The 27063-nt window shown below is 33.4% G+C and overlaps 1 protein-coding gene across 1 annotated transcript in view; it reads left to right on the forward strand.

Annotated features, from left to right (window-relative positions):
• Window positions 1-27063, forward strand: part of ADAM10 (ADAM metallopeptidase domain 10) — a 110556-nt gene that overhangs the window by 53876 nt on the left and 29617 nt on the right. The window contains exons 5-8 of the mRNA XM_011363422.1: window positions 14446-14546; window positions 19253-19402; window positions 21514-21606; window positions 24196-24379. Coding sequence (XP_011361724.1) covers window positions 14446-14546; window positions 19253-19402; window positions 21514-21606; window positions 24196-24379 — 528 coding nt within the window. The remainder of the gene's footprint in view (window positions 1-14445; window positions 14547-19252; window positions 19403-21513; window positions 21607-24195; window positions 24380-27063) is intronic.

Below are 27063 nucleotides of genomic sequence, written 5' to 3' on the forward strand. Positions count from 1 at the left end.
AAACACTGAGGTATGATTGCTTGGAATCATTAGTTGTAAATAGTGCACCCTTGCACTTTTTATGAACTACCTCCTGAGAGCGTAAAGGTCTAAGTAATTTTTTCATCCTATACTTATATAGAAATATTTCATTTCTAAATTAAAAAATATTTTAAGTAAATATATAAAACCACAGCATAAGAGTATTTGGGTTTATTCTTTTTGTTTCAAATTTATTTTCCTGTGTGCTGTAGAAAAGCCCAGAGAGCTTGAATTCACCTGTGCCTTGTAGCAGCAGGGCATTCCTGTTTTCAGCATGTGTGTTAGCTATGACTATATCTGTTGCTTTTTCCCCCCTTGTACTTCAGTGGAACGACCCCTTATTTCTTATTCTGAAAAATCAAGATCACTAAACTTTAACCATTTCAAGGTGAAGGCCTCATTTATGTAGAAGCTGCCTCATTTGTGGAAACATCAGGATATTGCTTTTAAACCTTTTAAAAATCAATTAGTTTCATATTATGTTTTTGAAGCTGTTGACATAAATGAGTTTTGTCACAGTCGCTAAGACTTCCAACTCTTTTTGTGTCATTAGTGGGAGGGAAGGATAAAAGAAGAAAAAGAGGGAAAGAAGAATTGAATTGGAAAATATTATCAGATTGATAATGTCATTTCACAAACAACAGGAAATTCTGAGGACTGGCTCAGAAAGTGTTCTAGCCATACTTAAGGTCCAGTCTGGAGCTTGAAAATCTGTTTATGTATATTGAGTTGTGAAAACAATGCTAGACAATTGGAAAGATTGAGGAATGGAGTGCCCTGATTGATTGATAAATATTGCTCAAGCACAATGACTTAAGACTATGATTAGAAAGGCCCACAACTTCAAAACTCCCACAGTGTATGTTTTAATTTACCTGCCTTACTTAGCACTGATCTTAAATACTGAACTTTCTTAAGCACAGTGACAGTATTTAAAAGAAATACAAAAATGTAGAAGTATCAATGATACCTCTTTGCCTTTTTGCCAAGATAATCTCTTGGGAAATATAAATTTATTTCTCTAAACACTTTATAGGCACAAATGCAGAAAAGTTGAGAAGGCCATGAGAAATGGTAGCTATTTTAAAAACTATTTAATCTGAAATATAAGATACTAATTAAGAACACATTTTTTAAAAACCAGATAAAAGAGACAGTTGAGGAGCTTAGTTCTTTTTGGCAGAATTGGAGAAAATATGCATAACTTTTCATATTATTCACTCAGAAACTTTATTCTATTTTATTTATATAAATAAGACTCAAGTTGAGAAAATCTTAGATCAAGACCTTTTCTCATTGGTTGCCATATATATGTATGTATATTTATATTTGCATATGTATATTTACTTTAAAATATAAAATATTTTAGCTGTATGAATGATCCTTTCAGAAATACAAGATTATTTAAAAATAAAAAAGCTTTTACACTGTAAAACAGCTTGAAAACTGATACGAGGAAGTAAAATTAAATTTGGAAATTTTATTCTTTTTCTCCTGAGATACAAAACATGATTTTGTTTTGGAGTGTTTAAAATGTTTTTACAAAGAGATTGAATAAGAAATTTAATTCATTGTACAATTTGGTGAGGGGAAGCAGAGTTTGCCACCCCAAAATATGCCTTTTAGGATATCGATTATTTTAAACTGGTTATTTTTAAGAAATGAAAGACTCAGAAAGAACCTTTGACTTTCCCCCTGTGTAAAAGAATTTAGGTAAAGGACCTGCTCCAGGAGAGGCACTATTACTATAGATAACTGTTGTTTAATATGAACTAAGTTTATTAGGGTGGAGCCTAGCAAGGCCTTTGATCAAAATCCTTTCTATGTCCCATCTTTTCTATCTAGATATGAATTGCCTTCCTGTCCTTTGAAGTCCTAAACCACGACCCCCTGTCATCGGGTGTCATATTCCTATGGAACCCCTGTATGTACACACGTAATAAATTTGGTCATTTTCTCCTGTTAATCTGTCTCATGTTAATTTGATTATTAGTCCAGCCAAAAGAATTTAGAAGGGTAGAAGGAAAATTATTTTTCCTCCTAAACACTGAATATTGCTTTAAAGATGCAGTTTTAATTATATAGTATTCCATATACTGTCATGTTTGAGGGTTTGGAAAAAGTTTTTCCAAAATTTTTTTTAGTAAAAAGAATGAATTGGAAAATTTTTGATTAAGACTTCACAACCACGTGCATTTTAAACATAAGGATTTTCTTTTGGGGGAGGGCGCATTGCTTCTTCATCATACCTAGTTAGCAAATAAGGGTATTTTTTTTGGTGGTAGTGGGGCTGGGGGGGATTGTTTTTTCACCATACCTAGTCAGCAAACTTCATGGAAAAGAGACTTGTTTGGAGTGAACCAGAAGGTTGGTGTAGTGCTGAATTTAATAAAAATCTGTAATTTTAGTATTTCGTAAAAGGCTCTAGAATTACTTCAAAACCCTAAGTTTGAAGATGATGGCTACTGAAGCCTGAAGAATCTTAAGCAACTTGTGTAAGATGTTGTCATGACAAGGATGTGTGTCTCTTGGCTTCCACCGTAGTGCTTTTTTGCTTACATTTTGTTAGGAAAGACTAGTTTAAAGGCTAGTAAAAGTCAAAGGACTTAATGACAGTGAAGACAATTATGGTGGGGATTAAAAAGAATTAGGAGAAAGCAAAGACTTCTTTATTTTTGGTATCATTGATTTTCCTGAAGTGTAGCCATCTTCACTACTGAAAAATAGAGTAAATTTACATTTCAGGTCAACTATTATGAGTAATAAGTTACAGAAAAACTAGAAAAAATAGCATTTAAGAGTATGTGTATTTCTTAGTTATAAGTGAGGCTAAAACTCAAGTCTTTTACATCTGTTATAGCACAATTCAATGCTTGATGTTTATACCAGTGATCTTTAGAGTGTGACTGAGGACATTGGTTCAGGACTTGGGTCATGCAAAGAGCTGCTCCTAAAGAGGCATTGTGATATCTGATTGATTATAAAAATTTTAAATTCTGTTCATGGAGATTAGATAGTCTGCATAAGCAATCTTGTTATCTTATATTTACATTCATACTTTACACTAGGAATTTATTGATGTGGATTTTACCGGTTTCAGCAACCAGAGTCTTAGAATCATGGTTTTATGGGACCTTGTAGATGAACTAGTTAAAACTATTTCAGGGTTTAATTCATTTGCTCCAGATCATACAACAAATTAGTGATAAGCAAATTTTTCTGAGTCTCATTTTCATATGTAAAATGAGAGCGTTAGACCCCATTTTATCATTAGTATCCCTTATCTCTTCAAAACTTAATAATTCCAAACTACTTTTTCTCTAAAGCTGGAGATATTTTTGGATTTGCTGATTATCAAATGACTATGTAAATATAAATAAATATTTGGCATGTGAATTAAGTAGAAGATAGAGTATGTTCAACACCATTAATGTTTTGGTGAATAGTCTTTCAGATCTTACATATTATTTTATTTATAATATATCTTAGATTTGTTTCTATGCCAATAAATACAGCTCTGCCTTTTAAAAAAATTGCTGCATAATATTCCATTGTTCATTGATGAATGTATTATTTACCACCCCATCAACTAATTGGACATTTAGATTGATTCCTGTTTTTCACTGTTAAACATTGTTTCAGTATACATTATTGTGCATAATTTTTCCTCTCAACATTTGTATGATTATTTACTTAAGGTTAATTCCTAGAAGTAGTGTTATCAGTCATTTAAATTTCAATATATATTGGCAGATGACTCTTTAAGACAGTTGTATAAATTTTGTAGTCCTATACCTAGAAATTTAATCTTGATTTATAATATCATGGTATTATAGTTTGTAGGTATATTTCTCTGATTGCTCCACAAAAGTGTCCCTTAAAAAAACCAAATAAGATTCAGTCAAGGTTCACACGTTATATTTGGTTGTCACATCTCTCTAGTTGGTATATTTTTAAAACAGCTTTATTGAGGAAAAATTGACAGAACTGCTTAAATGGAAAGTATACAATTTGATAATTTTTGACATATGTATACATTTGTGAAACTATCCCATAATCAAGACAGTGTATATATCTATCACCCCCAAAAGCTTCCTCCTACTTAGTGTAATCTTTCTCTCCTTTCCAACCCCTCTTTCCTTAGGCACTAATCTGCAGGTTAGTTTGCAATTTCTAGAGTTATATGTAAATGCAGTTATATACCATATACTCTTTTTTAAAAATCTGGCATCTTTAACTTAGCACAGTTGTTTTGAGATTCATTTATGTCGTGTGTTTTAGTAGTTTATTTCTTTTTATTGATGAGTAATATTTCATTATATATAACATAATCTGTTTATGCATCTGCCTGTTGTTGGACATTTTGATTATTTCCAGTTTGGGGTTATTACAAACAATATGACTAAAAAAATTTTCATATTAGCAACTATTGATTAGAGAAGATGAATTTCTTATGCTGGTTTTATATAGATTCTTTCTTCCCCAAACCCATACTCATCCTTCAAAATACAATTCAGATATAATTTCCTAGAAGCCTTTTCTGGCCCCTCAGTTCTGAGTGTTCTCTCTTTATTGCTGCTTATGCATTGATGAGTCCTCCTAATGTTTTGAATCCAGCATTTTACATGCAATTGGTCATATGATTGACCTTTGAGAAGAGGCATGGAAGGAAAACCACTGTTTGACTAAATGAGTAAGTTACATTCAGCCAGTATTTCATGAACTGTGGATGATTGCAGGGAACATAAACAGTTAGCAAGTTAATATTTAAATGGAATATTAGTCTGACACTCCAGCTAGATTGTAAGCTTTTTGAGAGTGTATGTTTTGTGTCATTTATTCCTGTATCGCTTATATTTGGTAAATAATAGTTTTTCCTCCCATGATTTATTTTATGAATAAATTAATGCAATTAAGAATATCATTGACGTACATTTAGGAAATTTTTGTGCATACGGGCCCTAATTTTGAATATGCCCTATTTTATAGTCAATCTGTAAAGTAGTTAGAGATTTAGAACACACTTCCCTGTAGAGACAATTTAAAATGGGAGATAGTTCACAGTTATTGCAGGTAGAATGCAGGCTAAAAGGAGGTTATTGTAGTTAGTAGTTTACAGGTCTTTGGCAAACAGATGACCTTTGAAAAGAGGCATGAAAACCTGTTGCTGACTGAAAAATTAAATTCAGCAAGTGTTTATTGATTTGTGAATATACAGCAAGGGTTGAGACTTTTAAAAAAACTTTTAGGAGAATTCTCAGTCAATAATAGAGAGTCAGACTATGATAAATGCTGTAACTAAAATGTCATCAAAGCACTGAGGGTAGTACACACTGAGAAAGCCTTAGAGATCTTTAGGAAGATGTCCCGGGGGAAGTGGCATTTGACTTGCACTTTGAAGATAGGATAGACTTTTGACTGCTAGAGATAGGAATCTGTGATAATAGGAAAAAGGTAGCTATTACTCTGGCTACAGCAATATTTCATTTTAGCTGCTACAGTTCAGGGACTTCAGAAAAGAAAATAAACTGGCATCTTTGGTGTGGAGTCACCTGTTTTCTCTGTATAGGTATATATAGTTCCAAATCGAGTAAATAGAAATAATGGTCACTTTTAAGTCAGTGTGTTACTAGTTTTCATTACATGTTTCAGTTTTATAGGTTTAATGATTTATTAATTTATTAATTAACATTATTTGAGTGCATAATCTGTATAAGACATTTTCTGATACTGTTGGTACAGTGATAAACAGGGTAAAGTTTCTGTCCTAATGCACTTGAGAGTCTAGTGATTCTATTTGTAATTGATCAGAATAATAGAACAACATTTCTCCTAACTTAATGTCCATAATCTATCTGCTTGGCCTCTAAAACTAACTCTTATTAAAAACCAGGGGTAGGGAGAGATGTTCATGGCCCAGCTTCCCACCTCTGTTTCCTGGGAGATCAATGTTATGAGCGTATGTTTGGAAAAGGGGGCCATCTTCAGCTTCCTCTCCTTCCCAGGGACAGTCATACTGTACCCCTCTTCTCATGCTCTATGCTTACTCTCTCCAAATGTAGACTGGGTAAGGGGGATGGGGAATGGTTACTAGGGAGAAAGGGACTCCTTCCCTCTGGAATTAGAAGGGAAAGGACATTTGGGGTCTTCCCTACCTATTCTTCCATCTCTCTGTTAGGAAAACAAAATTCAATTGAGTAAATTTTAAAGCTCTTGTTGGCTTTATTCAACAGTTCATGAATTAGGCAGCATCCCATCTAGCAGGTTGAAAGGAGCTCTGAGGAACTGTACAAAAGGAAAGACCTGTAGGCAGAAAGGAGCAGGAACAAGGAAGTCATACCAGCAAAAAGTGCTTGGTTGTGTCAAGTTCACTTTCCTTTAGGGGAGGGCAGTGGTCTGTCAGGTAGATGACTGCACTAGTGCTGACTAGGTGATTCCTGATAGACTGGTGAAAGATTCCATTTCTGGGAGAAGCTTAAACTGTAACTAGGTCTTGTGTTGGTGACATGGGGCTTAGTAGGTGACTCCATTTTGGGCCTTTTGTCTTGTTTTTAATAACTTCAAACTCATCATTTCTCCTAAAAAAAAATAAAGCCTACTCTTCCGCTTACTCTTCCTTCAGTGAATCCATTTTGAGTTTTGGCAACTTTGGGAGTAAATGGCATTTTCAAGGACAAGGACCCCACTCACCTCCAGATGTTAACAAAGCAACATTTTGTGCATTATCTGTCTGTGGAATCACTCTATTTTATATTCAATTAATATAATCAAAGTTGGATTATTTGATTAGATTGATGATTCATAGTGTGTTTTTGGAGTGATTACACCAAGTTTTGGAGTGATTACATCTCATAGGCAAGGCCTTGGACTATGCAGTCAAATTCCTAACCTGCCAGTCATATAGTGGGGAGTGATGCCTTGCTAGGAGCAGTGGGAATGCAAGGTCTACTGCAGTTAGTATGGAGTGAGAAGTGGGTGTTTTATGCACGGTTCTGTTGGGCAGAGAATCTGAACTATAAATATTCCTCTTTCCCGGAGTGAATTAACTAGAGCTATTTCCTGCTTGAGGCAGTATCACAATATATGTATTGTTTGTATTTGTACCTCCTACAACAAAACAGAAGCAAGAAGTTGGCATACAAAGGAATTGGAAGAAAGGCAATAGATTTAAAACTGATCTTTGTTTTAAATAGGCAGAATATTCTACACCAATGACTCATTCTTTGTGAAAGAATATGCTGTTTGGCCTTTTCTGGGGAACTACAGTGCAACCTATGATTTAGCATCTCAGTGCGGACTTATTCATTAGTTGAACAAAGGCTTTTTCTAGAAATGGGATTATATTGTCAGTAATTTTAAAAAGAAAATGTCATTGTCCATTTTCATAGTTAATGTGGTGACCAGGGAAAATAGGCTTTTTTAGAAGTTTTGAAAGTATATAAGAAAGATTTTATACTTGATTTTTTTTTTTTTTTTTAATTATTGGGAGAGTTTTGTGCTGACAGAATTTGATGTATATGTAAATACTGCTTCCTTGCTTTGGAAATATCTCTTTCATCCTAAATATCAAGCTTTCAGAAAGAATATATGTCTTTAATGTATGATATATAAGAGATAATTTACAAAGAAATAAAACACTTTTTTAAATATTCTAATTCTTGTTATTGCTAATGTTTTAAATTACAGTGTACTGAATAAATAGTTTTATTATTTTTCATTCCCCTATATATTTATAAACAATGTAAGAGAATTTTAGTATTTTGATAAAAAATGTTAAATGTCATAGAACAATTTTCCCATTGATTATTAAGATCACTTTGCATAGTTTCAGCTTGCATCGTCAATTTAACTATTTCTACTGATGTGGCAAAGTGAAGACTGCCTGTGGTTAACTAGGTAAATAGGTTTGAGAATGGACTCTGGAAATACAATATCATTGCCAAGTGGCATAAGTGAACTGCTTGAGGTTACAGATTATGATTTTTGAATTAGAGTAGTCATTGTTACTAGTTTTTCTCCAACCCCATTCAGCTGCAGGGGTGTAGGTAGAGGGTCAACTTAAATAGGATTTGGTTGACAGTTGGGAGGTTGGTGGGTGTCCAGGGAATTTAAGACAAATGCAATGGAGTAATTATAACAATAATTCACTACAGGGTTTAAGATAAATAGGGAAAAGAAAGAGAACAAGGTAGTGAACAAGGTAATAGCATCGATAGATTGAAAGGTCTTGGTGGTGTTGAATTGTTGGAGCCCAGAGGGGGAATGTTCTGAAAAGATAAGTGGTGGAAAGTATGATTTGGAAGTTGAGATTATGAAGAGGTTTCAGTTATCAGTAATGACAGGTTCAAAAGTATGACCATAGAGGTGAGAAGTTGAAGTAGGAGAAGACCATCAGAAAAAAGGTAGTGTGAGTGTTTTGGAAGGATCATCAACTGAATGTTGGATTCGCTGAGAATTATGATGGGGTAGTGTCAGAGAGTGACAATGAGTTAGGAGCTAAAAATAAGGAAATAGAGGGAAGTAATGACTTGGGGGGCAGCAAATACCTGTAAGTTGGAGTGGTTGGTAGCATAGTCTCATGTCTGTCTATGAAAGCTGGGCCACAATGAGAGTAGTTCTGATGATCCCAAGGCAGAAAGTGGTAAGTAACTGTGAGTGTTTAGTGAAGTTGGGGGCAGGGGACTGTCTTTTCAAGAACAGGAAGAGTTCTGGGGTTCTCCCTTGATTCTTGCTGGAGTCATCCTGATGGAGGTGAGGAATGCTACATAAGGATTTTCTTGACCCCTGTGAGACAGTGGACCAGTAGAGGTGATTTTCTAAAACATAGATACTCTCTTGATTCCAGTCAAATGCAACCTATTGGGGGTGAATAGGGACAGGGAATCTTATTGAATCTAGACCACGAGTGATCGTGGTTCTGTTCTTAAGTTTCTGCTGGCTTCCTTTCAATTCCTGCTAATATTAGCCTATAGGAGGTGTGGTTTTACACTGCTACTTGTTTGACTTCTGACTGTGTGGAGAAGTGGTAGAAATCTACACTTGGGGTGTGTGTGTGTGTGTGTGTGTGTGTGTGTGTGTGTGTGTGTGTGAGATATTGGTATAGATACAGTGTTACAAATATGTGTGTATATGTATTTATGTAAATAAATATATCAATTTTATATATTTTATCAAGTAAATTAGATACCCATTAGACACTACTTGTTTGATTACCTTAATCTTAATCTTTGGAGGGGAGTGAAATTTGCCACCCCAAATGTGTGGATTATTTTAGGCTGATTATTTTTAAGAAACAGAAGGCTCACAAAGTTCTTTTTTTACCTCTCCCTTCACTGCTTGAAAGAAGTTTGATAAGGGGCTTACTCCAGGAAGGGAGCTGTCACCACAGATAACTGAATATGAATAATAACTGAAAGGAATATGAATGAGCAAGATGTAGTGGACTGGGGGAAACTTAGCAAGACCTGTTTGTTTACATTCCTCTCTTTGTCTCTGCAAGGGATAGAAACATTTATTCTCCTCTCTCTGTGAATCTTCTTTTTCCCTTTGAAGTCCCAGGCCCCTTCCCCCTTCTCCTCAGCTCAGGTTGTTCAGTTACCTGGCTGCCCTTTGGGCTTTATATTCTAATGGAGTCCCTCTATGTACAGAATTAAATTTATTTTTTCCTGTTAATCTGCCTCCTGTCAATTTAATTTTTAGACCAGCCAAAAGAGCCTAGAGGGTACAGGAGAAATTTTTCCTCCCTGACATGTTTAAATGCTCGGCTTCATTGCCAATGTATTGATGACACAGAGTTTCAGTGTGCTTGCTATATTACCAATATCTTATTGAGGGATTGCTGATTATATATAAATCAGACATATATATTCTTCTTTGGCTTCCCTTATCATTGCATTAAAGAAAATGATGTTACAGTTGTTTAAGATAGAGGTATTTTTGTTCTGTTCTTGAATTTAGTAAGATATTCAGTTAAATACCATGTACAGACTTTGGAAGCTATAATATCCTCGCTTTCAGAAATACTTTGCAGTAGCTCTTTTGTGCCTGCATAGGAGCAGATTCAAAATATATTTCATAGTATGCTTTGAATGAAGGTAAATCCTAATTTCTATCATGATCAGATTATGATCTTTGTTATTTCTCAAATTCGAATAAAATCAGGCATTTCAACTGACATATCTTGAAATACATTTAAGTGATCTAAATTATACATGGAAACAAAAATGTTGTTTTGACATATTATGTGGTGGACTTATAACTAGATTGCTAGTGAACCTCAAAGCTTTTTGCTTTCCGAAACTGAAAATTTTGCATTGATTAAATCCTCTTTTGAAAAACTTTTTGAAAAATAATAATAGCACTTCTCTAAGTGTGCAATATATTTAATCTGGGTGTTAGAGAGTCTATGAGCCTCTATCTTTAGTTAAAAGATGGAATTATTACTGTACTGTGAGTTTCAGTCTCAACTATATGACTGATTTTTTGGCAAAAGTTGTATCTTGGGGTGAGTGAAAACTAGTTTTAAATGAAGACATTTAGAAAACAATAACAAAGACCAGCACTGCTAAAGAATTTCTGATACACTAGACCAACACTATTTTGATATTGGCTGTGATAAGAAAATTTGCCAAATTCTAGTGGATGTAAAATAAGTTCTTCTATTCTTGACAAAAGTGTTCACCATATATTAAGGTATTGCTAACTGTAGTACCAAACAGCCCCCAAATTCAGTGACAAAATGCACTAAAATCTCATTTCTCACTGTGTAACAGTTTAATGTGAGTGTTGTTATCACGGAGCTTTTCTTCAATAAGTGATTAGAAATCCAGGCTATTTATTTTGTGGCTATACTATATTGCTGTTCCCTGGTATCTTCTACCAGCCATTCAGAAAGGAAAAGAGCATGGAAGACCCTGGCCAGTGCACTTCTCTACAGTTTACATTCCTCCAACTAGAACTCAGTTATGTCACACCTAGCTTGGAAGGCAGGCTGGGAAATTTAGTCTGGTCTTGTACTCAGGAAAGTGAGGAACCCGTTTGGTCAATGACTGCTGAACTGTGCCAAGAGTAAAATTGTTTTTTTAAATAAAATCTTTGAGCATTTAAAAACTTTTTTTTACTAGTTACGTAATTGATATACTGTTAGGCAGGGTTTTGGGAAAGGTTGTATATTTTTGTAAATGGATTATTCCCTAGCTCCTGTATACTTTTTAAAAAATATATATTTGGTAGTGGTGAGGCACAAGGAATGGGGAGACCAGGTATGGTAGACATTTAAGAGAAGTTCATCCCAAAACTGGCTATAATGATTTAATCTCGGAGCTTTTTTTTTAAAGGCTAAATTAAATAGTTTTTTTTGCGGGGAGGACGGGGGTCATCAGTAGCCATGCTCTTGTATTTGTGCTCATGTCCATGTGTGAGAGAGAGCACTTTGGGTATGGAAGCTATTAAGATAATTTTAAGAAACTTAATGATAAATTAGAACTGTAGTTTAAAATAGCTCTTTTTGTGTGTGTGTGTGGGAGATGTCTAATTTCGACTCTAAGAATTTCATCAAAAGTTGTTAAATATGTGTTTATCATTGAACTTAAATTAGCATAAGGTAAATGGTAAAATAGATTATTAGGTATTGTCTTATAAAGAAATCTAAATTAAGGCACCACAAACTGATCCATAAAGGAAAAATAAGAACTTAACATACTAATTGAATCATAAGTTAGTTGCTTATCACATTGAAACAGACATTAAAATAAGCTTTTGAAAATATATTAGTCTTATCCATTTTCTGTGGCAAAATACTATGGATATCAGAAGTCTGAGAACATTTTTGTACTTATCTGCTTAGTTACTGCCAGTGTCAGCAGAAGGATTCCTCCTTATTCACATTTTTATCTTGTAAGAAATAGATAAACCATTTTCTTATCCATGATTTAAGGGAGAACTAGCCAAAGAATCAGGCCACTTTTTTAGTTGTTGGAGACTAGACTCTCTCAATATTGGGTAAAATAGCACAAAATGATGGATGTATACATTATATCAAACTATGAACTTGGCTTTACATATTTAAAACAAGTAGGAAAATTCCAGGAGATCTAAAGTCTGTTAACTGAATAAAGAACTTAAGTGTATGTCCACTTGTCTATGAGTATGCCTGTATATTATGTTCATAGACTGGAGGAACCTCTTTAGCTGGTGGTTCAGGCAAGTTAGGTTCCATTAAGAATCTGGGCAAGGCTCACTGGGACATTTTCCAGTTAAAAAATAGTGGCAGAAGAAAGCATTGGAGTGATAAGACCCAAAATCTACTAAATCGTGAGAATCGAAAACTTTGGCATATTACACTGTAAAACTTCTCAGCTTTTGTGGTAGATTCTTATTAAATATATGTTGTATGGCACTATTTTCACTTTCTGAAGCCAGCCTTTGAAACAATAAAATTATATATGAGTTTTTTTTCTTGTTCATCACTTCAGTTGTGTTAGTTTTCCATTTCAAAATCATTTGAACTTGCTCCAGTGATAATACAGTCTTTTAGTCCTAATTTTATTTTGACAATTTCAAACTTAAAAAAAGTTGAAAGAATCGTGCAATGAACACATACCTCCTTCCCCCAGATTTGCCATTTTTTAACATTTTATACCTTCCCCACCACACTTTTTTGGGCAACCATTTGAAAGTAGGTTACAGGCATCATGAAACATCACTGTTGAATACTTAAGCACACATCTCTGAATAACATGTTTCACCCCTAAAAAATTAACATTAATTTTATATATCATTTACTATAGTCTATAATAAAATTTCTCCAGTTGTCCTAAATTTTTTTTTTTTTTTTGCTATTTGTATATTATGTCTCTTTTTGTGTCTTAATTACCAGGCTCCCCAAACCCCAGTTCTCAACTTTTTCTCTTTTATTAATAACATTACTTTTTATTTTTCATATGTCTAGGGCAGTGACTTATAGAATGTTCCACAGTTTTACTGTGTCTGGTTTATTCGTGGTTAGATTCAGTTAACATTTTGGCAAGGATATTGTACAGGTGAAGCTGAATGTTTCTTAACTGCATCACAACAGGAGGCACGTAATATCAGGTTGTCCTACTATTAGTAGTGCTTAATTTGATCACTTGGTAAATGAAACGATAATCACTATATCTCTTTGGTGTAAAGGTGCCTTTTTTCTTTACAATTATAAGTAATCAGTGGGGTGAGACTTTCAGAGACTATGAATATCCTGTTACCTCATATCTTCCGGGTTTTAGCACCTATTGATGATCTTTGCCAAAATTAACTTATACATGTAGAGTTGTAAAATGATAACTTTTATGTCTGTCATTTCTTTCACATTTATTGATGAGAATTTTACAGCTGTTGCAGTCTTAACCCCTGATAAAAACTAAAGTTTAAATCAGAGCTGTTATATCAGTGTAGGTATGTTGTTCATAACCCCTACCTTCTACTTGTCAGTATAGATTTGGATTGTAGTATTTAATTCATATTTCCAATGAAATAGATCCCTAGTATCAACTTTAGGTTCTAAATTTTCTCAAGAAACTACCTGCAGTGTTTCTAATTCAGTGTATTACATCTATAAGCTACTTAAGGATTTTTTCAGTGCTTCTCTGCACACTCATGTCTTAGTGTTTTGACAATTTTCTTAATCATGGTTACTAAATTGAATTATAAAATATGTTCATGAACTAAGCAGGACATTAACAACAGAGAAGTATGTGAACTTTGAGAGAGTGGAGTAAACTTTTAATGACTAAACTAAATTGAATAGCTATTTGGAAATAGAACTAATTTACTTAAAGATAAATTAATCATTGTTTAATTTTTAAAAGGAGAAAAATTATAAAATAATTATTGTTCTATAAAGCATTTGCTTGAATTATATATTGAATAAATTTAAACTCTGTCTGCTTCTACTCTGCCATGGAACATGTTTCTAGGTCACTTTTCTGAGGCCAGTTGGTATTCATGAAAAGAGTTTAAGCTAAATATTATATTAGCCTAACTGTAGTTCAGATTGAGGTGGTTTTGTACACTTGCAGCATAGGAAATTTAATATGTTTGAAGGGAAAGTTATAAATTACAAAATGAAGAAAACTGCAAAATTAAGATGCTCTATATATCCGCAATGGGAAAGGTTGGGAAAGTTAAACCTACAATAAACAATAATTATTGTCCTTTTTTAGAATTTGCAAATCATCCAGATGATAAAGAGCTAGAGACCAGTAATGTTTTATTAAGGGAGAACTTAGGAACCTGCCAGGCTTGAAATTAGAATGCCTAGCATAATTCCTTTCCTATAGGTACTCAGTAAGCATTTATAGCTTTCATTAATTATGACAAATTTTCATTTATAAGATAATTTGTAATATCTAAATGTGATAGTAATGATATTTCTTCTTTGTGTTTTAGACTATCCCCATAAATATGGTCCACAGGGGGGCTGTGCAGATCATTCAGTATTTGAAAGGATGAGGAAATACCAGATGACTGGTGTAGAGGAAGTAACACAGGTACGGATTTTAATACTAGCTTGCATTTAAGAAATGGAAATGATCTTAGGCATGTGTTTCTACATTAAAATGTATGTTCTAGAATTTCTGAAAGATTTGTACCACTGCGGGAAAATATTTATATATTTTCAATGCTCAAAGAGGCTAGGTAATAGCTATGTGGTGCTAAGATTTGAATACAAATCTGCATGACTCAATAAATATTACATTGCATGTCCAAAACATACTCTGTCTTACATGTTTTATTGTAAAATTTATAAAATATTCAGTTTGAACTTGTTTTTTCTATAAATGTAAGTATTTGTATTAGTGTGAAAATTAGACCAACTTTCCCTTGTTTGCCTGGGACTTCCCAGTTTTTAACAATAAAAGTTGTGTGTCTCTAAGAAAACTGAGATAGTCACCCTAATAAAAATTGTAGTGCTATTGATATTTTAATTGTAATATTTTGCTATTTGACTATTGTTCTTTTGTTCTTTTATTGACCTCCTTTTTCTTAGTAATAGGTGATAGGGTTATAGTTATTCAAAGCACAAGTTTAAAAAAATTTTTATGATAAAACATCATATAATTTAGATATCCTTTCTAAAAGTAGTAGGGTAGAATAATGTTTCTTGAGCTGCTTAAGTCACAAATATAGATTTGTGTATTTCTTGATCTGTAACATGGCATACACAATTCTCTGAGGTGGATCTATGAAGTATAAGTGAGATTTTATTCTTGCATTCATTGAACAACTGTGTATTGATCTGTCAAATATCAGAGACTGTGGTAGGTTCTAGTAATATGTGGAGATTAAGATGAAGTTTTGTCTTCAAAAAGTTTATAGTTTAATTGGAGACACAGAAACAATTGAAGGTAGTAACAGAAGAGTATTAAGCATGGTGATACTTTATAGGGTGATACTCTATACACAGGAGGAATCGTTAACCTAGCTTGGGAAATATTTGAGGACAGTAATCATAAACTGAAAGAATAAGCAAGAGTTAGGTTAGCCATGAATAGATGGAAAGGCAGGAGGAACAGTATACAGGCATACCTTGTTTTATTATACTTCACAGATGTTATATTTTTACAAATTGAAGGCAAGACTCTCCCCCAGCAAAAAGATTATGACTCGCTTTATTGCCACACACACTTATTGCAGTGGTCTGGAACTGAAAATGTAGTATCTCTGAAGTATGCCTATATAGAAAGGCTAGAAAGATAGTAAGACTAGTAAAGAATTTTTAATTCCCAGGTGGGGTGCCAGGTTAGAGATTGGGAGACTGATTAGAAGTTGCTGCAGTTATTTAGTTAGGAAGTAATTGTGGCTTATACTAAGGTATCAGCAATGTGGATAGAGGACAAGACTACAGATTGTTAAATATAGTAGAGCTTAACAGTGACTAGATATAACATTAATATACAAAAGTAAGTCACATTTCTTTATATCCAGCAGACTACCAGAAATGTGACGAAAGAGGGGACATCATTAATGATAGTATCAAGAATATCATGTATCGAAGAATAAATGTAAGAATTATAAGACCTATTTAAGGAAATTATAAAACTCTTAAGAAATGTTAAAGAATAATTTTAAATAAATGGAGAGACATACCATGTTAATGGAAAATGATAAATAATATCAATTTTTCCCCATATTGATTTGTAGATTCAATATAATTCCAATACAGATTGCAAAAGGGTTATTCACCACATTTGATGGGTCTAAAATGTTTTATGGAAAAAGTAAAAGCTAAGAAAAAGTAAAAGCAGGAAAGAGGGATTTACTCTAGCGGATATAGAAACTTATAGTAATTGAGTGTACTGTTAGTGAAGGGATGAACAAATTAAGCAGAGAAGTACAATTGAATGCTCAGAAACAGACCCATACATATATGAAACTGTTGTGTGATAGAGTTAGAATCTCAAATGAGTGAGGAATAGTAGAGACCATTGAATAGAGGCAGAAAAAAAATGTGCATTTGGAAAAAGTTGAAGTTGGATCTCTATCTCATACCATATTTAAAACAAAACAAAACTTCAGATGAATTAAAGTATTAAATGTCTAAACTGAAAACTTCGAAACTCTTAGTTTAAAAAGTAAGTAGAGATTTTCCTTTCTAGCTGTGATTGTGTAACTGGTATCCAACTAGCTTTCTTGCAAACAAAACAAAACAAAACAATTAGAAAACTAAGTGAAGTATATGAAACAGTTGTCAAACATCGGACAACAGGCAGTGCAGAATTAAGAGTCTTCAGAGAGGAGAAATAAACATTTCTGTAATTTTCCTGATTTTTGACTGGAGGCATAATTTCAGGAATGGCACAAGGAAGGAGATCTCGAGAAGAGCAAGTACATGGAAATCTTTCTGAGTAAAAGAGACAGGTCAAAATTCAGGAAGACCGAGGTATCTGGACTTATGGGCAAAGTCTAAGCCGTGCATGCACAAGATGAGATTCTATGCGAAAACTACCAGAGAAAGAAAAACTATTGTGGAATCTATGAACTAAACAACAATCATAAATTATACTTGATAGAGATCCTAAGCCATGCTAGGAGTAGGTTAACTTCACCCTAGAGTGAAAGGCTACTGGAAACCTGCCCTAACTAAGACGAAAAACCAAACTTCGAAAAGGTCAAGGTGACTCTTAGCTGCCTGTCAGAACAAAGCTTAATAATACTTGTTAAAAGAGCACACAGAATGTAGATACTCAATAATTTAACATTTGCAATATTCAGCATTCCAAAAACATACTAGATGACAAGAAACTGAAAAATGTGATCCATAATCAGGGGAAAAACCACCCAGGTAGGAACGGAATAAAAAATTACAGGCATTAGCACACAAAGACTTTAAAACAACTATTATGAATATGTTCAAAGAATAACAGAAAATAGAATAGAAATTATAATAAATAACTAAATATGACTTAGAGAACTGAAGAGTATATTTTCTGAATTGAAAAATTTAATGGATAGGCTTAAGAGCAAATTAGTTACTGCAGAAAACAGCATGGGTAAATGTGAATAAAGCAGAATAAAACAATAGAAATCCAGATCTAAGCACAGAGAGAAAGTAATTGGAGTCGAGGAAGGGGGATACAGAAAAAATATTTGAGAAATTAATGTCTTCAAAATTTTGAGATATGAAGAAAAATTGAAATTTATGACCCAAGAAGCTCAAAGAAACCCAGGTAGGATAAAGGCAAAGATAAATATACCAGGGCATATTGTAATCAAATTATTGGAAACCACTGAAAATGAGAAAATCATAAATAAAAGCAGCCATAGGAAAGAAGGTACATTTATATACAGGAGAACAAATATAAGAATAACTGCTGACTTCATTACACAGTGCAAACTAAAGATGTAGATAATGACATTTTCTAAGTGTTGGGGAAAAAACTGTCAAACTAGGATTTTATGTTCTGTGAAAATAATTTTCAAAAATGAGGGCAAATTAAAGATCTTTTTTTACACAAACAAAAGCTGAGAGAAGATGTCTGTAGGAGATATACATTGTTAATGGAAGTTCCTCAGGTAGAAAAAGGATAGGAACTCTGATCTAAAATTTAATTGGAATTCTCTATTACTGTGTCATCAAAACCCACTTAAAATACTTTTAGTTGTAAACAAATGTTTAAGTGCTGAATTCAATAGCATTGTTAATTCTTCAAACAAATACTTTTTGAGTGTCCAGTTTGCCTGCCAAATCTGTGTTAGGTGATAGCAATATGGTGAAAAGCAAACACAGAGATAGTATCTTCTTTCTAGAACTCAAGGTTTAGTAGTTGAAGTAATAGGTGGCGAGCGGGGGACAGAAATTAAATATGCACACAATAAATTGTAAGTTTGCTCTGTATAAGAGATATGGGTACATGGTTCTATGTGGTGGTATAATGTATAAATTGACCTTTGCTAAGTCTGAAGGAAGAAGTTAACTAGATCAGGAAAGGTATCATTAGCATGTGCAAAGACTATGGCAGGAGACAAAGTATGTGTTGGAGGATTAGAAGGAAGGCCTGTGTAGCTGTAGCACAGAGAGCTAGAGTTGAGTATTATAGGATCTCTCTGGGAAGTAATACGGATGGGAAGAAACTGGACAGGTAAGTAGAGTCTGCAATGCTGATTTGGTGGTGTGTATAAAGGATTCAGGGCTTTATCCTTAGAGCAATAGGAAGTCATTGAAATATATGGGTAGTATTTTCAAGTATGCATTTTGAAAAGATTGCAATATGGAGAATAGAGTGAAGGTCATTAGTGGATATGGATAGATTACATTGCTCTTATTGCAGTACTCTAGGTAATAAGCGATGGTCGCTTGAGCTAATGTGATGGAGCCAGAGATAATAGGCAGGTTCTTTAGGTATTTAGGAGACAAATTTGATAGGGCTAGGTGATAGATGGGGTCTATAGAGGTGAGGTAGAAGAAGATATCAAAGTATTATAAAGTACTATAAATTTGCTTTATAGTCAAATGGCTATATTTATTAAAAGGTATATTTTAAAAATGTTTAAAAGTGAGAGAATTGCTTGCATAAGTAATAAATCATGTATGCAGTAGAATATTTATGAAGAATTTTTAATGGCATAGGGAAATGCCTGTGGTGTTATATAATAAAGCAGAATATGAAATTGTTTATAATGTGTATTCTTAACTAAATAAAATTATAATAGCGAAGCATGCTAATGTTTAGAAATAACTCTTTTTGATATGTAGAAACATAAAGAAGAACATGCCGTTAATGGTCCAGAACTTTTGAGGAAAAAACGTACAACTTCAGCTGAAAAAAATACTTGTCAGCTTTATATTCAGACTGATCATCTGTTCTTTAAATATTATGGAACACGAGAAGCTGTGATTGCCCAGGTATTTATAATTTTCCTACTATTTTAAGATTCCTCATATTGTATCATTATACCTATATTTTCATTTAAAAGTTAAAGTTAGCACATATCTCATTTTGGAAAAATAAGGAAGATGTATTTTCAATTGTGATTTGATAAAATATGTAAGATAAGTACATAGATAAGTGAAAGACTAGTTAGGATATTTTAGTGTCATTCAAAAGAGAGTTGTAAGAAAATTTTCTGAAGGAAGTGATGACTGGAGCTTAGCTTTGAAAAAAGGGTTGAATTTTCATTTGTGGTCTTAAGAGAAGAATAGAGGAATCCTTTTAGTAAGAAGGATTTAATTTCTATTCTGTACTTAGCGCTGAGTTACAATGTTATTTGCATTTGTGTCTTCTCAACCCTTGTGAAAGTATAATGTTCTTCATGTTGAATGAAGGTCTCCAGTGAGTTTGATGAATGCATTGTGACTCTAAGGTTTGAGACTGAGAGGATGGACATGCCACTTATATAAATGGTGACCTCATATTGGTGGTGGTGATAAACTTCATTTTAGACATGTTTAAAAGCCAGGTGGTCATTCCCTTAGGATGTTGAAAATGTAGAAATGGAACTTGAGAGAGATTAGCTTTGAGCTTTCTGCATGGAATTTAAGAGTACAAACATATTTAATGTAAGAGAATGAAATCCAAATTAAGAAACTGGGAGATTATATCTGTATATAGTGACTAGGATGAGGAAGAGAAGCTATGGGCTAAAACATAATAGTTAAAGAGATAGGATTAAATAATTAGCCAAGGAATAAACAAAGTTTCAGAACAAAATGCATAGCTAATAGTGTCATGCTGCAGAGCTATCAAAGAGAATGACTGCATGTGTTAACTAGATGGCAGGACTCCTTCACAGCCTATACATATATCACATCATCCTGATGTACACTTTAAATATCTTATAATTTTATTTGTTAATTATGTCTCAATAATACTGGCAAAAAAGAGAATGACTACAAAAGGTAATTGATTTCTAGTTACGAGAAGTATATGAAAGCTCACAATAGACTAGTAAGGGTGAAAACATTGTGAATAGTAAGGAGTGGGTTGGCAGAAGCGGTGAGAGTTTCAAGAAATGTGAAAATAGAAAAAAATATGGTTGCTTACAAATAATACGAAATATTTGGGGGTAAAAAGAGAATAAGGATTGTATGAGGTGTTGTAAGAGAAAAATGATCCAGTAGAAAAGCAATGTAAGATAAAAGAGAAAGAAAAATTGATGTGAAAAAATGTTCTTGAAGATCTAATAAGGACTGGGGTCAGAAATAAAGTTACCCTTTAAGGAAGAGTACCTTTTGAGGAAGATGTAAATGGATAAAGATAGAAAAATGTGAAGGTATATATATTTTCACATAAATAGTAGCAAGTGCTTTTTGTAAATGTAGATGAGAAGGTTATATACAGAGTAGATTAGAATTCAGAGGGTTTAGTTGAGAGTCATCTAGGGTAAACAGAAGATTCTTTTGTGTTCTATCACCATGTTAATCTCTTTCTAGAGTTTAGGAAAATCTGAACATATTTTTATATTTTTATTACTCTCCGCCAGTAAAGCTCTGTAAATTTATAGGAACCTTCTGTATTTTGTTCACCATTATATCCCCAGTACCTAATACAGTGCCTAGTGTGTAATAAGTGGTCAACAAAACTTAAAGAATGTGTTTTAGTGCAGAATAGAAAGACCAAATTCAGAGAATGACTGAGTGTCCTGATATTATCAGAAAGATCTGACATATATTTGAGCTGAGCTGAGTCTGAAGGATAAATACCTTAGGCATAAGGAAAGAGCATGTAAAAAGGCATGGAGGTGTCACATTGTAGGATGGATTAAGGAAACAAAGTTTTACATGACTGAAGTAAGAGTGCATGTTGGTTTAGACCAGAGAAGAGTCTGGAAAAAGCACAGAATCTTCCCTCTCAGCTCCGGCGCACTAATTTTTTCATTCTTTCGTTTAATATGATGCAGATATTTTAAAATTTGAATGTGAACGTGAATAATTCTTGATTTGGGAAATGAAAATTCACAATCTTTTTCACATTTTGACATTGCATCTAAAATGTTTTTCTTTTTTTAAATCGATAGATATCCAGTCATGTTAAAGCGATCGATACAATTTATCAGACCACAGACTTCTCCGGAATCCGTAATATCAGTTTCATGGTGAAACGCATAAGAGTAAGGAATTTTAATAATTAAGAATTTAAAAAAGTAAAACAGTAAGGACCATGTTTACAAAAAGAAAAATGCTTGCTTTTTTACTTCATTTTTATGCATTAGTTTAAATTGTGTTTACTGATGCAGTTTATCTTTACTCTTGGCTTTTGTGCATATACATACATGCGCCTGCACACAGAAGGGATACCTGAGTTTATGATTTAAGAATGAAATCTATAGGACTTTAATCTGGGCTTCAAAATAGGTATGACAGTACTGTTTTCTGTCTTATTAATATACCAGTTAGAAAGCCCTAACCTCTCAATAACCACAGAAAAAGTACTTGACATTTTTTCCCCTGATGTTATTCCCCATTTTCTTAAGATTTGTCTTATGCAGTATATTTCAGTATATGTCCCATTTTGTGCTCCAAGAGAGGGAAAGATAGATACACTGGATAAATAAAATCAGAAATTGGAAAAACACTTTAATACTATACCCTTTTCTTGAAATTCACAGTGCACACTAACATATCTCAAGTTTTGAGAAATCCTTTAGGAAAGAAAACCATGTTTTTCTAAATTAATTTGACCATGAGACCTAAAGAGATAATGATCCAGAGTGACTGATTATTAGTTTTAATGTTATAAATTGCATATAAGTAAATATTTAGTTACAAAACTGGACAAATTGTTTCAAATTTTCTAAATGTGAATTCTTTCAATGTATACAGCTTTTAAAAATTTGAATTTATAAACTAAGTAAACAACCTGAGTTTAAAAGATCATTTTACAAAAGTATTTACCACAGGATTTCTTTATATTTGTGCTATTTTTCTTAAAATATGGTTGACTAGATTATAATTTTAGTACATGTATGTAATATATTTAATGACATAGCTGAAGGTGGTCCTTTTAGAAGTAGTATGATTATATATTAAATTGGATTATTTTAAGATGAAATACGGTTTATGGACATACAATATAAGAACTATTCATAATCAATCGCTTTTGGTATTTTGAGCCATACAAACATTTAAATGAGCGAGTAAAAGTGGTAAGTCATATAAATATTGCTGTTTAGTAGGCAGAGCAATATAATGCAAAGTAGTGAAAAGTAGAGACCACCTTAACAAATTTTAGTGAAGCACAGTTTTTTGAGTAAAATAATTTGCATTTTGAAGATGCAAATGTACTATATTAATGGGTAATGTGGCAATTGATTGTTTTCAGGCCCTTAACTGGGATTAAAACTTGAGTTTAAATCTCATCTGTTAACGATTGTGATCCATTAAATAATTTGAAATTTATATTAGCAAATATTTAAATATTAATCATTTCATTTTTAATATAGGTCACTAAAATTTGATGCAATTTTTATTGTTAGCCAATATTACAGAAGTATAAAGGAATTTCATTTCTATATTTAGTGAGAAAAAGCCATCTATAGCATGTCTCTAAGCATGGGTTATTTATAATATATAGTGTGCCTGCTTTTAGATTTTTGTGTGTGTGTGTGTGTGTGTTAAATGACCATCACTGATTGTTGCTGGTTAATGTTTATGGACAAACCAGATATCCTGAAATCTATCCTAAGGCAATTGCATTCAATGGTGTTTTTGCCATTCTGCTTCTATGCCCCTTAGTTTTACTGAAGTATGTGGATCCTAAAAAGACCAATAGTTCTTATTTGATCAACTGTTATATTCTCCCATTGCTACTGATAGTTTTAAAAGACTGAGGTGTGCCTTATAAAAAATGTTTTCTTTCATATATACCCCTTTTTATTCTCTATTAACAGTATTGTATGTAATTCTCTGACTTACCTGAGGAAAGTCAAATTGTTTTAGGACTTCAAAGGACAGGTATCAGTCTCTGAAAGGAAGCGGGGGCTGATGAATGGAAACTTTTGTTTAATAGAAGTTTGATATCAGAAACAGATTGTAAAGGAGGAACTTGTACCAGGAGTATGGTAGCTAAGTGTCGAAAGAAGCAGTCTGAAGGAACTCAGCTTAAAAAGAGAAATGAATTGGCAGTAAAAAAATAAAATAAAATTCTTGCCCACATCTAGGGAAAAAAATTGAACTTGCAGTTTGAGTCATAAGACTCTCAAGGTAAGTAGAACCAAGAAAATGATTTGTCTGCTGAATTGACAGACTTGGGTTCAATATTTGTTTTATGTTCTAGTAATTAGCTAAAATATAGGGTTTTATATTCTTATACTTGTCACTATATATAGGAGACTAACACTAAAATAGACTTGCTCACATGATTAAATTTGAGAAATTGCATTATTAGAAGTTTTAAAAGCAGAACTTGTTTTTTCATCCCGTGTTCAATATTCAGGAATCCGGTGAAACTTGCTCAGAGATTTAACATTTTCAATTTAAATTCCCTTACTCTTCCATCCTTTTTTCTTTCTTTTTTGGCTTCTATAATCAGCTCGGGGATGCAGGGGGCTAGTGAGAACAACTGTAGAAGCTTTAATTGAGGCCTAATTTTTCATGGGCCCCAAGCATGTTGTCCAGGTGGATTCAGAAGGTGAGCTAAAACTTACATTAAGGCTCTGCTAACATTAATTGCTTATCTAAATCATTGTTTTGGATTTTAGATCAATACAACTACTGATGAGAAGGACCCAACAAATCCTTTCCGTTTTCCAAATATCGGTGTGGAGAAGTTTCTGGAATTGAATTCTGAACAGAATCATGATGACTACTGTTTGGCCTATGTCTTCACCGACCGAGATTTTGATGATGGCGTTCTTGGTCTGGCTTGGGTTGGAGCACCTTCAGGTAGTTTATCTAACTATGTCTTGATATTTGAAACAAAAAGTATTTTTCAGGGCAGATTGAATTTTACAAAGTATAGGAAGGAGAAAGTGATGCCAGTACAATATCTTTATGCAACTCGAGTTAGGCAAGATTCATTAGCATGATGTAATAAATGGACAAATAGATGAAGCAGCTTTTTATTTTGAAATGAGTACTAACTGGGAGATACCCTGACATTTGATATGTTCAGTAGCTGAGGTAAATAATTTTATGAGAAAAAAATAGTAGTCATTTCTGAAACCAAAGCAAAATATTAATTTTTTTCACAAAAATTACTTATTAATTTTTAAAAAATTTTAAAGAAAGTTTTAGAGTCAGAGAGGGAAAACTGTTCTTGCTTCCATTCTTCAGTGAGTTAGAAAGCAGAGAAACCCTGGTCGGGAGCAGCAGGTAGAAAGAAAAGAAAGCCTGCCTTTATTTATTTTTTTTCTAGCCTTTATATTAACAAAAGTGAAGTGTTGCCTGAAAAGAGATGGCAGGCAGGAGGCCCCTGTACCCATAGCTCCATTGACCTCACCACCTGGGCCCATATTCTACTGGGGTCTTTGCTTAGCCATGAAAACTATTGTCATTGATAAATCTGGGATAGGATGATTTCCTTCTCATAGCAGTGGGGGTGAGGGTCTGTGATCTACAGTATAATAAGTTTTAGTAGTTTATTTTAGAGAAATACAAATTCATTACTTGAAAGATGAGTAGAGAAAAAATCCCAGATTCTTTGAATAGAAATTTTGCCATGTATAGTTTGATTAGTGGTCTATCATCTTTTGTGCTATATAAACAGCAATTCTTCTGATAGATACATCATTTTTATCTCTTTAAAAGAACCAACTTCTGCTTTATCCAGAGTAAGACACTTTTCTATGCCTATTCTTATTAATTTATTCTGATTTGTTATGCATATTTTAACATCTTTTGTATTGCGTTTTTGCTTTTATATTTCTTGCTCTTTTTTAAAAGCCAGCAATGAATATCCTGTTTACAATTTCCGAAGCTTCTTTTTTTTCTTCTGCATTTTAAAATGTACCCAATTTCATGATGTCATTAAGGTACAAATTTATCTCATGGAGTGCATATATCATAGTGTAGTATTTTTTGATATTTGTCTCTTATTGATAATCTGTTCTGTTTTTGTGTTACTTGCATTGTCAGCAGATTGTACAACTCACTCTTTCCTATGATATTTCACGTTTTATAACTTTTAAATTTCTTTTCCTCAACAGTTGGTTGATTTTATCACAAATCTTGTGATCCCTTCTCATTCATTAGTAAGAACTGGCAAAACTCGGGGATTCATTTGATTTTTGTTTGTATATTACCATTATTAATAGAGTGGTTCTCAAAGTATACTCCATGGGACTAGCAGCATTAGCATTATCTGGGAACTTGTTATAAATGTAAATTCATGCCCCTACCCCAGGTCTACTAAATCAGAAACTCCAGATGTGGAGCCTAACAATCTTTGTTTGAAGAAGCTCTCTATGTGATTCTGATGTACACTAAAATTTGAGAACCACCATATTAATATTTTGTCTCCGAAGAAGCTCGCTTACAATATGTTTTCTGGGCAAATGATTGGATGATCTTAAACTAAAAACTTGCCTGCCGTTTTGTATTTTTAACCCCAGACTATTGTTCACTGAGAATGTAATGCTCCTGAAGGAGCTTGGTCAGATTTTCCTAAATCTTCAGATATCCTCACGTTTATAGATGAAGCCACTTTTCTTTTAATAGATGGTATTTTTAGATTTATGGAAAAATTGTGCTGACAGTAATGAGAGTTCCCGTACCTCCTTTCCCTACCAATTTCCTATATTATTAACGGCTTACATTAGTATGTACATTTGTTACAATTAATGAACCAATATTGTTAACTAAGTTAGTCTATAGTTTATACAGATTTCTTTAGGTTTTACCTAAGGTCCTTTTTCTGTTCCAGGATCTCATTTAGGATACCACATTACATTTGGTTATTATGGTTTCTCAGACTTTTCTTGTTTTTGATAATTTGACAATGTAGAGGAGTACTGGTAAGATATATTGTAGGATGCACCTCTGTTGCAGTCTTTTTGGTGTTTTTTTTCTCATGATTAGACTGGGGTTATGGGTTTGGAGGGCAATTAGTTTTTATGTCTAGTTCTTTATAATATTTGGACCACCATTTGTGGTGCTGTCCATTTTACTGAAGCAGCAGTAGGCAGAGTTCTGGATTGAAAATGGTGGGACATATTACTTGTATTTTTGTCACTGATTGCTTCCATCTCCCCCAATTCCCCCAGTTTCATCTTTTAGAATTTTTGACCTTTTTTTTTTTAGCAAGTGTAGGATACCTGCCTTGACATAACATTGACAGCTTTCTTCTTCATTTTCCTTTGCCTTCAGACTACTTGAACTGAGTTTTATGTTTGACTTACATTTTGCTTTTTTTATAAGGAACTTTATACATTTGACTTTATTATTATTATTTTTTTCTCCTCTTTAATAACTCTACTTCCCCACTTCCACCCCTGACCTATGGATGTTGCCATTTTCCCTTAAGAACTTGATCTCTGAAGGCGGGGCGACTCCTCCCACATGCTTGAGGCATGCACCCGGGCCTGGTGCACCCTGGGGGCCTAGTGCACCCAGGAGGCCTGGCACACCCG

The sequence above is a fragment of the Pteropus vampyrus genome, unplaced genomic scaffold (assembly GCF_000151845.1).
Source record: "Pteropus vampyrus isolate Shadow unplaced genomic scaffold, Pvam_2.0 Scaffold85, whole genome shotgun sequence".
NCBI lineage: Eukaryota > Metazoa > Chordata > Mammalia > Chiroptera > Pteropodidae > Pteropus > Pteropus vampyrus.